The sequence below is a fragment of the Carcharhinus amblyrhynchos genome, chromosome 31 (assembly GCF_965287045.1).
Source record: "Carcharhinus amblyrhynchos chromosome 31, sCarAmb.v2.hapA, whole genome shotgun sequence".
NCBI classification, from domain to species: domain Eukaryota; kingdom Metazoa; phylum Chordata; class Chondrichthyes; order Carcharhiniformes; family Carcharhinidae; genus Carcharhinus; species Carcharhinus amblyrhynchos.
Genome location: NC_137354.1, coordinates 18,695,851 through 18,710,533, shown reverse-complemented (window position 1 = coordinate 18,710,533; position 14,683 = coordinate 18,695,851). Strand labels below are relative to the sequence as shown.

General features: G+C 44.3%; 1 protein-coding gene across 1 annotated transcript in view; it reads left to right on the top strand.

Annotated features, from left to right (window-relative positions):
* The window catches only part of LOC145360428 (NFU1 iron-sulfur cluster scaffold homolog, mitochondrial-like), a 44,557-nt gene that overhangs the window by 26,965 nt on the left and 2,909 nt on the right, over positions 1-14,683 (top strand). The window contains exons 3-7 of the mRNA XM_080215634.1: positions 980-1,115; positions 3,655-3,721; positions 3,822-3,930; positions 6,812-6,887; positions 12,333-12,507. Of these exons, the coding sequence (XP_080071760.1) occupies positions 980-1,115; positions 3,655-3,721; positions 3,822-3,930; positions 6,812-6,887; positions 12,333-12,507 (563 nt within the window). The remainder of the gene's footprint in view (positions 1-979; positions 1,116-3,654; positions 3,722-3,821; positions 3,931-6,811; positions 6,888-12,332; positions 12,508-14,683) is intronic.

Genomic DNA, 14,683 nt, shown 5'->3' with positions numbered 1-14,683 from the left:
AGGTTAGAGGGATTAGCGGGTAAATGTGTAGGGATGTGGGGAGTAGGACCTGGGTCGGATTGTGGTTAGTGCAGTCTCGATGGGCCGAAGAGCCTGTTTCTGCACTGTAGGGTTCTATGTTCTATTCCTGGTCAGGGCTACCCATGTTAATATCTAGAGTGTAGCAATGATGCCTCAAGGAGAACTTAATCAGGTGTGAGGGTGGTTGGTGGGAACCCTATTATAGTTCTTCCTCCATCTTGATTAAGACTATTGCCCCTGGACGTCTTACCCTGGTGTCTATTGAGGCCACTGCAAAAACCTAGGTAGAATGATAGTGTGTCTGGACACCATTCCAAATCTCAGCAATTCAAAATGTTCTGGTAAAAACCAAAAAAACGTAAAATTAGTTTTTTTCCTCAGTGCTCACTATTGCTTTTGTTTCAGGCCAGCTTAAAAGCATTGGCCTCTTCATCTGCATATTAAAATACATTTTTATCTTGTTAATAAGTTTGGGTATACAACTGATAGAAATGAATGCATTGAAGTCCCACTGTATTGTGTGCAAGTTCACGTGCCTGCATTTATTCTCTATTACTGTATACTTTCTGCATACGTTAACTGATATGATAGAGAATGCAATTTTTAACCCAGCTGTGATACGAAGGGTGGCATGGTGGTTAGCACTGCTGCCTCACAGCATCAGGGATTCAGGCTCAATCCCATCTGTGTGGAGTTTGCACGTTCTCCCCATGTCTCCTTCGAGTGCTCCAGTTTCCTCCCACACTCCGAAGATGTGCAGGTTAGATGGATTGGCCATGTTAAATTGCCCCTTAATGCCAGGGGGATTAGCAGGGTAAATACGTGAGATTACGGGGGTAGGGCCTGGATGGGATTGTTGTCGGTGCAGACTCAACGGGCTGAATGCCTTCCCGCGCTGTATGAGTTCTGTGATTCTATTCTATGACTCTGTATTCTGAAATATAATTTTTTTTTATAGTACGATTCATGGTGATACACACCCAGGACACACCAAACCCTAACAGCTTGAAGTTCATTGCTGGTCGTCAAATTCTAGCATCAGGAACCATGGATTTTCCAAATGTCAATGCAGCTCATTGCTCACCTCTGGCCAAGTAAGTCCAACAAGTTTAAACTAGGTCAAGCTGCAAGTTGTGGGGTATGGTTGTCCAAGAAAGATGAGCGTTGTTCTGGTCCCTTTTACTGCCTCATGATGCCCCAAAAGCAATTAGTGGTCAGTTAAGTACATTTGAAGAGTGGCTATCACAGCAGTGTAGAAAGCGCAGTGGCCAATTTGCAAGATCCCACAAACAGCGCTCATATAAATGGCCGCCTAATATTAATTGAGGATTAAAGGTTGGCCAAGAAACCGGGAAGACTTCCCTTTTGTTCGTGGAATCTTTAATCTCTTCCTGTGATGAGCAGACATGGTTTAAGGTCTCATCCAAAAGGTGAACACGTTGAACAGTGTAGCTCAGTACAACACTGAAAGTGCCAAAAGTTTAACGTTCAAGTTTATTTATTAGTGTCACAAGTCAACTTACATTAACACTACAATGAAGTTAATGTGAAAATTCCATAGTTGCCACATTCCTGCGTCTGTTCGGGTACACTGAGGGAGAATTTAGCATGGCCAGTGCACCCTAACCAGCACATCTTTTGGACTGTGGGAGGAAACTGGAGCCCCAGAAGAAACCCACACCAGGAATCGAACCTGGGCCCCTGACATTGTGAGGCAGCAATGTTAACCATCTTGCTGCCCATAAATCTTTCACACATGCTGGTTAGGTGCATTGGTCATGCTAAATTCTCTGGAGCGGCAAGTCTCTGGAGTGGGATGGACAACTTTCTGAACTGCAAAGTAAGGGTTCTGCCACTGATCCAAAGCTGGCATGTATTGTGAACTTTAGTCTTATAGGTGGGTTGAGGATCTCCAAATTGGAACTGTATACATAGAAAATAGAAGCAGGTATAGGCAGTTTGGCTCTTCGAACCTGCTTTGCCATTCATTTTGATCATGGCTGATTATTGAATTCAATATCCTGACCCTCCTTCCCCTGTTCCCCCCCCCCCCCCCCCCCGCCCCCCAAACCAATATCCCTTGATTCCTTTCGCCCCCAAGAGCTATATTTAATACCTTCTTGAAATCACACAATGTTTTGCCCTCAACTGCTTCCTGTGGTAGCGAATTCCATGCATTCACCAACTCTGGGTAAAGAAATTTCTCCTCACCTCAGCCCTAAAAGGTTATCCCTTACCCTTGAACTATGACCCCTAGTTCTGGACTCCTGCACCATTGGGAACATTCTTTCTGAATCTTGTTAGAACTTTATAATTTTCTATGAGATCCCCTCTCCCTCTTCTAAACTCCAATGAAAATAATCCTAACCAATTTATTCTGTCCTCGTATGGCAGAGCATTCCAGGAATCAGCCTGGTAAGCCTTCGTTGCACTCCCTCTATAGCAAGGACGTCCTTCCTCAGATAAGGACACCAAAACTGCACATGATACTCCAGATATGGCCTCACCAATGCCCTGTACAATTGTAGCAAAACACACCTATTTCTATACTCAAACCCTCTCGCTATGAAGGCCAATATACCATTTGCCTCTTTATTGCCTGCTGTACCTGCGCGCTTATTTTCAGCGACTGATCACAAGGACTCCAAGGTCTCACTAAGAACCCACCTCTCTCAATTTACACCCATTTAAATAGATATCTGTCTTCTGTATGTGGTAGGTGCAGGGGGGGTGGCAAAAGCACAGTGGTTAGCACTGCTGCCTCACAGCACCAGGGACCCGGGTTCATTCCTGGCTTGAGTCACTGTCGTGTGGAGTTTGTATGTTCTCCCATGCTTGCATGGGTTTCTTCCGGGTACTCCGATTTCCTTCCACAATCCAAAAGACATGCTGGTTAGGTGCATTGATCCGAACAGGTACCGGAGTGTGGCGACTAGGGGAATTTCACAGTATTTTCATTGCAGTGTTAGTAAGCCTTACTTGTGACTACTAACTAAACTTTGCTTTAAGGTACCTAGAGTTTCTCAAAGTCTCTTCCAGAATTTTCAGATACTGCTGGCTAAAGAAACTGTTTGTTTTCTGAGAGTGCTACCTCATCGCCCTTCTACTTAATAGGTTTCTTACTTGGAGGCAGATCTGTATATAATTAAGAACTGCAGCAGACAACCTTGTCACCGTAAGGAATAACTTCCAGGCATCTAAAGGGTGTGGCACTGCTCTGTTGCTAAAAAAGCCCATGTAATCTCTGTCTTAGCAAGGTTTTAAACCACATTGTGGTGCAAAGAGTGATGTCTAATCGCAGTTTTCACTGGAGAAAGTACTGGACTTGCGGCATATAGATCTGAGGAGAATTTCCTGTCTTGCTGTCATATCTGTATAAAGCCCAAACAACATGCATGCTCTCATTCTAATGTTGTTCGAGTTTCTCAGCAGCAGTTTTATGCTTTGGCTCAATAATTAATTTTCCCTTCCAAATAAAAATCACATGTGGCCAAAGCTGTAGCTTATAACCTCAGAGTTAAAGTTAAAATATGTATGTACAGCGAACAGGAGTGCTTTCTGTAGGAAATGATTTGAAAAGCAAGTTGTTTGAGCTTTTGTAATAAGCACTCGTGTGATTATATTCCTTTACAGGCAGCTATTCCAAATAGAAGGGGTTAAGGGTGTGTTCTTTGGACCAGATTTCGTCACAATAACCAAGGTAAGCATTAATACTGATCCTCATTTTTATATTTTGCTCATATTTAAAATATGAACATGGTGCAGAGGATTAATTTTAATGAAGCATTAACCATTCACAGGAAGGTGAAGTGGAATGGAATAGCCTGACGCCTCAAGTTTCTGCCGTTCTTGAGGATTTCTTTGTGAGTGGCCTTCCATTGTTGACAGATGTGCGGCCGTCTGATTCTGGTAAGGATTTTCCTCTGTGTTTTATGGAAGTTTGGATTAGAACTGAGAGTCTCACAAAACATGCAGAGGTGATTAGTGCAGCGCCGCACTGGTTCAGGTCCAAGCCCTCGATTCCAGCTACGTGACCACAGTAATGAGATGAATTAAATAAGCCCAAACCATAAAGCACATCAGAGTTTCTCCTGCAATTACACTTGTACACTTCTGTCAGTCCTTTATGGGTGCTTAAAAGTAGACTGCTTTTGCATTTGGTTATCCTGATTGTTTTATTTTTCATTCCTTCCTCTCCAAACCTTTTCCTCACCAATAATTGCATCAAAATGTGAGCGCTGGATCTGGGAAGGTTCCAGTTCCTGTCAAATGCCAATAATACACCATTCAGGAATGTGTGTTACATAAGTTGAAGAATTTGTTTGTAGACATTTACTAACTAGATACTACTATACATCCAGCAGCTTTGTGTACAATTTATTAGATCTGTGCACAAAATCAGAAATTTATTGAAATTAAAGCAAATAATGCAGGATTCACTCAGCAAGTCAGCCAGGCAGCATTTGTGGAGAGTGGTAGCACAGTGGTTCGCACTGCTGCCTCACAACGCGAGGGACCTAACTAGGGTGTGTCAACTAGGGGATTTTCACAGTAACTTTACTGAGTGTTAATGTAAGCCTACTTGTGACACCGATAAATAAACTTTAACTTTCAGTTTGGTAAAACTAAATTAATAGCACTGTAACAGCAATCTCTCCTTTTAATAAATTGGACCAGTGTGCATCAGGATGGAAGGTTATAAGTGGATTTTGATTTCACATGATCTTTGTTCAGTTGAGTATAAAATGCCGTCATGTCCAGCACGAACTGTTTGTGGGTGTGTCTGTATGCACTTCTTTTTGGACGGGGAGGGAAGGAACAGGAGGAGGTTTGCCTCACTTGAGACCTCCCTGTCAACTGCTTTTCCAGAATTGAGCAGCACAGTGGCACAATGGTTAGCACTGCTGTCTCATAGCTCCAAGGATCAGGGTCAATTCCCGGCTTGGGTCTCTGTTTGTGTGGAATTTGCGCATTCTCCCCATGTCTGCATAGGTTTCCTCCCACAGTCCAAAGATGTGCGGGTTAGGTTGATTAGCCATGCAGAATTGCCCCTTAGTGTCCTGGGGTGTGTAGGTTAGAGGGATTAGTGGGATAAATGTGTGGGCTAGTGGAATAAGGCACAGGTGGGATTGTTGTCAGTGCAGACTCAGTGGGCCGAATGGTCTCCTTCTGCACAGTAGGATTCTATGATTTCCTCTATTCCTGCCATTCCAGAAATGACTTGGCCAAATTCCATTCTTGTTCGCTCAAGATAACATTTTTTTTTCTCTTTCTGAAGCAACTATTTAACTCCCTGTATAAAATTGTTTTACTTACTTTCATTCGCGTTAATTAAGCCTTGCTTCATGGAATCACAATGGTACAGCACGCAAGGAGGTCATTCAGTACACTGTAGTTTAACAGTTGTTTGGAAGAGCTATCTGGTTCATTCCATTCGTTACCCTCTCCCCACAGCTCTGCAAAACATTCCCTTTCAAGCATGTACCTCATTCCCTTTTAGAAAGTTCTTATTAAATATCTGTCCAAATATTAAATTTCACACCAGAATTATAGGGAGTGGGATAGCTTGATCTTGGGTTTAGACATAGCTCGGCACAACATTGAGGGCCAAAGAGCCTGTACCCTACTGTTCTGTGTTCTATTAACTTAAATCCTCTCACACCATCCTTTCACTCAGTGCGTTCCACATCGTGACAATTCACTGTTCAAAAAATAACCTCATCACCTCACCCCTTTTGCCACAAGCATTGAAGAATTAAGACTGATTTACGATGTATCTCTTTTAATTTTTGTTTTGGGATTTTTTTTGATGGGAATCACATTTTAAAATGTGCTGTAGTGCTGCAACAAATTCTGCTTTGTAGTTTTGTGCCCAAGGAGAGAGACCTTGGTATTGGAAATGAGAACCCATCAGGCTGATAGTCAATTGCAACTCCAACTGCTCTCTCTCAATAACATACCTTGGCTCCCAACATTAGGGGAGCAGACCTGACATTAGTCAAACCCCGAAGTAGAGTTAGGCTGTTGAGTTGGACAATCAGCCATGATGGCGATGAATGGTGGAGCAGGCTCAAAGGGCCAAATGGCCTCCCCCTGCTCTTATCGTCTATGTTTCTTCTTGTATCTTTGAGTGGAATTGCCAATTAGTTTTGAATTAGGTTCAGTTTTATGCATTGGATGCAACTGGACAGAAAACCGAAGCAGTAAAGCAACCACCAGAATCAGGAAAGTCCTGAGAGTTTATTTGTGGCTGATAATCTCTGTCAGTCTAGTACAGATATAAATGTTTTTCCAATTAAAATGTAAATTATTCTAATACAATTTTATTATTACTTATTAGCATCGCAAGTAGGCTTACATTAACACTGCAATGAAGTTACTGTGAAAACCCCCTAGTCGCCGCGCTCCAGTGCCTGTTCGGGTACACTGAGGGAAAATTTGGCACGGCCAGTGCACCTAACCAGCACATCTTTCGGACTGTGGGAGGAAACTGGGGCACTGGGAGGGAACCCATGCAGACACAGGGAGAATGTGCAGACTCCACACAGACAGTGGTCCAAGCCAGGAATTGAACCCGGTGCTGTGAGGCAGCAGTGCTAACTCACTGTGCCACGCATTTTCACCCCTGATAATCAAGGCCAGCGTCTGGTAGAAATGCTTGTAAAAGAAAATGATGATCAGTTTTTGCTGGAGGCCCATGTTTAGTTATTTTAACAGTTTTCAAATATCTGTTGGGAGATGAGAAGTTGTACCACATTTGTAGTATTTCATCTTTTTTTTAATCATTTAGTTCCTTCAGAGGAGAGTGAGGAGGATGATGATGAAGTGGTTGCACTGATTAAGGAACTGCTGGATACAAGGATAAGGTATATGATCATTTATATGCACTTTATCGGTTTGTTCTTGGGATGTGATTGGGGCAGCACCTATTGTCTATCCCAGTTGCCCTGAGAGGGCAGTGATGGACCTTCTTGAACAGCTGTGAGTACAGCACAGTCACCATGGTACAAAATTCTGGAATATTGATCCATTGACGATAAATGATTGATGATATAGAATCGCTACAGTTCAGAAGGAGGCTGTTCGGCCCATCGAGTTTGCACTGACTTTCTCTAACACTGTACCTTACCAAGGCCCTTTCCCCCACCCTATCCCCGTAAACCCACACATTAACCATTTAACCTGCTGACCTTGGGACACTAACGGGCAAATTAATATGGCTAATCAACCTAACCCGCACATCTTTGGACAATGGGAGGAAACCGGAGTGCCCAAAGTAAACCCATGCGGACATGGGGAGAATGTACAAATTCCACACTGATAGTCACCTAAGGCCGGAATCGAATCCGGGTCCCTGACATTGTGGGGCAGCAGTACTAAACATTGTGCCACCGTGTCCAATTTGTTAATTGTATATTTATTGCATTTAGTGATAGGCAGGTGGTGGATATTCACTGGGAATTTGCTTTTGTCCCAACAAGATGAGAGGTGTAGAGGGCTCATTTGTAAGTCTGTTACACATATAAATCAATGTTTCTTAAAGTGTACAAAGATTGGCTGCAGTTATACGCTTCACCCACTGGCATTCTGAAATGTAATACAATCCATAATGCTGTGTGCCCAAGGAGGGGAGCTTCGAGTTGTTCAGAGGACATGAGTGGGTTGGAGATGGGTGGATATAGGAGATTGTTTTAAATAAGGTTCATTAGCATTGGGGCGTCCCTGGTAAGGTAAATGGATATGGTATGATAATAATGTTTTTTCTCTTTTAATTCACAGGTTTTAAGTCGGTCCACCTTGTTGTCCAACGAGGGGCATACATGCGATGGGTCATACTTGGGCTGTTCTTGATTGTTCGAGATTGGCCTAGTGCTTCATGTCATTAGTGTGTGCTTAAACTGGACCAGATGCTGGGCAACACGTCAGCTCAGTGACTATCACTGTTTGCTGTGCAGACACATGGATTTGGGCCTGTGTCGGTGGGAGTTTGCGCATTCTCCCCGTGCTTGCGTGGGTTTTCTCCGGGTGCTCCGGTTTCCTCCCACACCCCAAAGATGTGCTGTTAGGCTGATTGGAAGTAATAAATTGTCCCTAAATTAGTTTCCCTCAATGTGGATTGCCGTAAAACAATAGATAAGGGTCATGGGAGGAGGGGGGGGACAGGTAATGTTAAAATGGTGGCGCAGGCTTGTTGGGCCGAAGGGACTGTTTCCCGGGCTGTTTTTGTTCTTTGTTCTTTGACATTCCCGCGCACCCTTCTTAGTGTCGGAAGGTGCAGCGTTGCAAGTTCTGTCAACGTGACCTTGGTGAGTTACTGGGTTGCATCCAGCCAGAACATGGGAACAGGAGTCGGTGATTCAGCCTCTCGAGTCTGTCACCAGCACTCGATGAGATCATAGCTGGTCTGTATCTTAAACCGAAGCACGTCTAAGCCTTAGCTTCATGTCCCGTAGCCAACAAAAATCTACAGAGCTCGGATTTAAATTGGTTAGTTCAGCTAGCATCTCCTGTTTTTTTTGCGGGTAGGAGTTTCACAATTCGACCACTTACTGCAGGAAGAAATGTTTTGAAATTTATCCTTGCTTTGATCTGGCTTGGATCTGGTTTTTAAAGTTACGTCCTCCACTAGCAAAAACAAACATTCCTCTCTGTCTACCCAGAGGAAACATTAGCCCTATTCCCTCTCCACAGATGCTGTCAGACATGTTGGGATTTTGCAACATTTTCTGCAGTTATTTATTTTGTATGGAACCCAATCGCTTCGGGAAGTCCATATGAACTACATCTCCCCGTCTACTGTTTCCTTAAAACATTTTATTAAGTATGTTATTCATGAGCTCTGCTTCCAATTCATTTTGGCTCAAGGTGCAGTGATAACGGAGTTGTTCACTTACTATAGCAATCAATCTCCATCAGTTAGTCTGCGGCAGGCACAATAATTATGCAGGGAAATCCCTACAGATGGCGAGCTTTGCAAACATGGGCCAGAATTCTTCGGTAAATCGTGCCAGGAGGATCTTCTGGTCCTGTTGACGGTGCACACCTGTCACAGATTTCCCGGAAGCAATGGATGCAGTCAATGGGAAATTCCCACCTCCCACCCGCAAGAAACACGCTGTGGACAGGTCAGAGAATCTCACCCAACAGATCCAAAGACATTTTTCATTTTTCCCAAGCTCACTACATTTGGCACATTGCCAAACCTCATAGAGTCATACAGTGCAGAAAAGGCCCTTTGGCCCATCGAGCCTGCACTGTAGTATGTGCCAAATGTTATCGATCGGTCTGATTATTGTGTATGATTGTGAAGCCATTGATTTAGCCTCAGATGCCAGTCAGAAGGACTTTGTGTAGAATCACTGTATAGGCTGAGACAGCATTCAGAATTCACAGCCTATTGTGGGATTGGAGTCTGGTGGAGGGAAAAATCAACTTGTCTGGCAGCATTGTGCATGGTGGCAGTATTTTAAAAGATGTTCTCCATCCAGAAATACCCAAAAAAACTCAGAAAAGAGCAGAAGCGAAGGTAAAACAAAGAAGGCAGGAGGTAAGAAACCAGATAGTGACACTGAAGGAAAAAAAAGCAAATGTTTCATGGCAAGCTACATTTCCATCTGCTCCCAATTAAATTCTTACATTTTTCATCATCAGATTGTAATATCAAAGGATAGGCATGTTAAGCCTTCCGGATGTGATTGATTTGAATTTAAAAGTTATAGGTTGTAATATTCAAAGACTGAGTACCGAGACCTTAGTTTCTGATTATTTTTTATGTTAGTCTGTTAGGTATAGTATTCATGCATTTCATCAGTTGTAATGTGTTATAAATATGGGGCTTCATGAGATTCATAATGGATGGGATTTTCCGCTCGCACTCGTCCCATGGCCGGAAAATCCTGCCCGAGGGCAATGGACCTCTGCATGCTCTGTGTCTCACCCACTACAGTTTCAGGATGGGAAAATCCCACATACAGTGTTTCAGGACTGTGTCTCTAATTTAGCATAAAATGGAGGAATGGAGAGGGTGGTGTGAGGTGTTCTGAATTTTCCTATCAGCCAGTTTGATTGGCTTGGGTTGTTAAACATTGAGAGGGGACCAGTGATGTTTTAGTCAGAAGAAGGTACAAGATATTCACACCTGTAAACACTGACCAGAGTGGCTATGCTAACAGTGAATAGACTATAAGTTTCCAAGTCATGAGGCAATTTTAGAAATGTCAGGCAAATGGTTATACTTGAACCTGTCTATTTTAATTCCAAAATAGAATAGAGTTGGGCATCTAGAGAGTGGTTAATTAGTATTTCTACCTGGATACAAGGCCCATGTGATTCATTTTACCATGAAAACATATTTTGAGAGGGGAAGAACATTGTAGGATTGGGTTGCAGATTTTCTGAAATATCACTGAACCTCACAGACAGGGTTAGCCCACAGGAATCCCAGAGAGAGCGTGGAGAGATAGAGGCTGCAAGTCTTCATTGATCACCAGACAGAATGCAGGTGGGAGTTCCTACTCGGATTGAACACACCAGGTTGCGAGAGTTTTAATAAAGCTGCAAAACTTGCCCAGGTTTGGCTAGAGGGACAGATCTCCAGGGCAATCCATGCTGTTAAAATCAGTATGGAGATTGGAAGTTATCTGGCTGGAAAAGAAAAAGGAGCTACTAATCACTTTGGACAATTTTGTGGAGAATAACATGTCTATTTAGCGAATGCAGTAAAATAATACTGTGGAAGAAAATTTTCTGTCATTTTAAGTGTTAAATTGGGGGTTGTGTAAGTTGCTTTATTGTGTAAGTTGCTTTAAACACGGTTTCATTAAAGGGAAGTCGTGTCTGACAAATTTACTGGAGTTCTATGAGGATGTGTCTAGGGCGGTGGATAGAGGAGAGCCGGTGGATGTGGTCTTTCTGGATTTTCAGAAGGCGTTTGATAAGGTACCTCACAAGAGGTTACTGCAGAAGGTCAGAGGACATGGAGTTGGGGGTAGGGTGTTAGCGTGGATAGAGGATTGGTTGTCAAATAGGAGGCAGAGAGTGAGGGTCAATGGGTGCTATTCGGATTGGCGGTTGGTGACTAGTGGGGTGCCCCAGGGGTCGGTGCTGGGGCCTCAGCTATTTACCATTTATATAGATGATCTGGAGGAGGGAACCGAGTGTAGGGTGTCGAAATTTGCTGATGACACCAAGATTGGGGGAAAGGCAAATTGTGCGGAGGGTGTGGAGAGTCTGCAGAAGGATCTGGATAGGCTGGGCGAATGGGCCAGGAAATGGCAAATGGAATTTAATGTTGGCAAGTGTGAGGTGGTCCACTTTGGTAGGAAGAATGGTAGGAAGGACTATTACTTACGTGGCGAAAAACTGCAGCAGGCGACGGTGCAGAGGGACCTCGGGGTCCTTGTGCATGAGTCGCAAAAACCCAGCCTGCAGGTGCAGCAGGTGGTCAGGAAGGCAAATGGGATGCTGGCCTTCATAGCGAGGGGGATTGAATATAAAAGTAGGGAGGTCTTGCTGCAGCTGTATAGGGCATTGGCGAGGCCGCAGCTGGAGTACTGTGTGCAGTTTTGGGCGCCGCACCTGCGCAAGGATATTTTGGCCTTGGAGGGAGTGCAGAGGAGGTTTACTAGGCTGATACCGGAGTTGAGGGGGTTGAGCTATGAGGAGAGGCTGAATAGACTAGGCTTGTACTCGTTAGAGTTTAGAAGAATGAGGGGAGATCTCATTGAGACGTATAAGATGATGAATGGGATGGATAGGATAGAGGTGGAGAGACTCTTCCCGCTCAAAAAAGACAGTAGGACTAGAGGGCACAGCCTCAAGATAAAGGGGGGGCGGTTTAGGACGGAGTTGAGGAGGAACTTCTTCACTCAAAGGGTGGTGAATCTCTGGAATTCTCTGCCCGTTGAAGTGGTGGAGGCTGCCTCGCTAAATATTTTTAAGAAGCGGGTTGATGGGTTTTTGATAAGAGAGGGGATTAAGGGTTATGGGGAGAGGGCGGGAATGTGGAACTGAGCCACGACAGATCAGCCATGATCTTATTGAATGGCGGGGCAGGCTCGAAGGGCCAGATGGCCTACTCCTGCTCCTATTTCTTATGTTCTTATGTTCTTATGCTTACTGAAATAGTGTTTGCTCAATGTTGTTTTTAGTTTGTGTGTTACAGTAAAAGTCTAAAAACTTGAAAAATGTTGTGTGATCCTTTCAACCTTTTACAGGAAGGTTGAATTTCTTTGCAAAAGTTATTGGTCTCTACGGGGATCAGAACAACTGATGCTGGTAAAAGATTGAGATGCTGTTGTTCTTATTTACAGGCCCACAGTGCAAGAGGATGGAGGAGATGTTATATTTAAGGGTTTTGAAAATGGCGTTGTGAAGTTGAAGCTGTTGGGTTCTTGCACTGGCTGTCCAAGTTCTATCGTCACTTTAAAAAGTGGAATCCAAAATATGTTACAGTTTTACATTCCTGAAGTTGATGAAGTGGTGCAGGTAATCTCTGAATACAATTTGTTTAACAAGTTATGGTTAGAAAATCTTTAGAATTTGAAACAGATGTTTTTGTCTCTGGATAAGTTTGCCGCATCAACCCAAACCACAAATCTTTGTCTTTCCAAATAATTGCATAAACAAATTCAATGTGATGAAACACATTGGTATGTGAACCCACTACAACACCAGGATGCCATGTGTTCATTTTTAAAATGGAGGAAACAGGTTAGTACTGTAGTGGCATGGTGGTTAGCACTGCTGCCTCACAGCGCCAGGGACCCGGGTTCAATTCCCGGCTTGGGTCACTATCAATGTGGAGTCTGCACATTCTCCAATGTTTCCTCCCACCGTCTGAAAGACGTGCTGGTGAGCTGCATTGGTCATGCTAAATTCTTCCTCAGAATACCCGAACAGGCGCCAGAATGTGTCAACTAGGGGATTTGCACAGTAACTTCATTGCAGTGTTAATGTAAGCCTACTCGTGACACTAATAAATAAAGTTGAACTTGAATGGTGCATGCTGGATTTAGCACAGGGGCCTCATCATGCCAAGGTGCAGAGGTCTCCTTAAAGGGATTTAAGGAAAATAGGTCTCAATAGTCTCAGTACATCTTGAAGTGAGAACTCAAATTTGTTAGTGCCCTAGTTTGTTGTTAAATTGTCAGTTTGATTAGAATAGCTGCTTTGGAAAATAGACATGGAACTCTGATGTAATTGCAAAGAATGCTCACCCCAAAATATACCTCAACTTATAGAATTCCTGCAGTGCAGAAGGAGGCCATTCAGCCCATCAGGTCTGCACCAACTCTCGGACAGAGCTCTTTGCCCAGACCATATCCCCATAACTCCACATATTTACCAAGCTAATCCCTCTAACCTGTCTTGGGACACTAAGGGGCAATTGAGCATGGCTGATCCACCTAACCTGCATTGGGGTGATTCTCCCAGCAGCGGGCAGTGCCAAGGGGATGGGGGGAGGGGGCAGGGCCTATATGAGACGGGGCCCCTGGGTTAGGGGGTGCAGAGTTGAGGAATTCAAACCTGTGCTGCCACTCTGCATTTGGGATTGTAGGCAGAGGGAGGCCAGCGATCGGGGCAGTGTGGAGGGGGGCGAGGTGTGATCAGGACTGCTTGGAGGAAGGAGATTGAGGCGAGTTGGGGGGGGGGTTGCTGGTGTGGGAATTGGACAGCCAGTGGTGCAGGGTCACGGGGTTGGCTGGTGATTCGGAGGTCAACAGAGTGGGGCTACTGCACATGCACCGATCGCCACACTAATAGATCAGTGCACGTGCAGCGGCCCATTCAGTGTTACGCTGCCAGCCTCTCCAGCAGGAATAGGCCCCAGTCACTGATTTTCAACGTGATTCATGCTCAGGCACTCTACAGTGCACAGAGTATGGGAAATCCATTCTGAAAATCCCACAGGAAAAAACCAGCGACGTTTACTGCAGTTTTTATGCAAATTTGACAGAAGTTTTTGGGAGAATTCCACTCTCACATCTTTCGGACTGTGGGAGGAAACCGGAGCACCTGCTGGAAACCCACGCAGACATGGGGAGAATGTGCAAACTCCGCACAGACGGTCACCCGAGGCTGGAATTGAACCCAGGTCCCTGGCGCTGAGTACTAACCACTGTGCCACCCAACTTGCTTGTGTGCTTTCAAAAAGTGGGAGGCTGTGATTGCAGCTAAAGCATTTTTGTTTTCAGGCAAAATAAAATGAGATTTACTGTGCAGCTGCTCTTATTTATTGATGGTTCTTGATGGAGGCTGTTTGAAGTGAGAAGGTGTTCCATTCCCAAGGGTGAGCATCTCCTGCCTCAGGTTTAGGTCTCCTTTAAGGATGGTATTGGACTGCTTTTGGCTCGCAAGTTGCATCATAAGTTACTAGTCCAACATCTGTCTGGGAAACACAGAAACTAGAAGCAGGAGTAGGTCGTTCAGCCCTTTGCTCTCACTCCACCATTCATTTTGTTTATGGGTGATCATCAGAATCAATATCCTGATTCCCTCCTTCCCCCACCTCCCATAGCCCAAGAGCTATATCTAATTCCTTCTTCAAATTGCACAGCAACTGCCTCAAAGCAGGAAAGCTGTGAAGTCAAGAGTAACCTCTTATAATTTCATTCTGAAGCTCCTGGCCACACAAAGGCTAGTGCTGACGGGGAATGTCTCG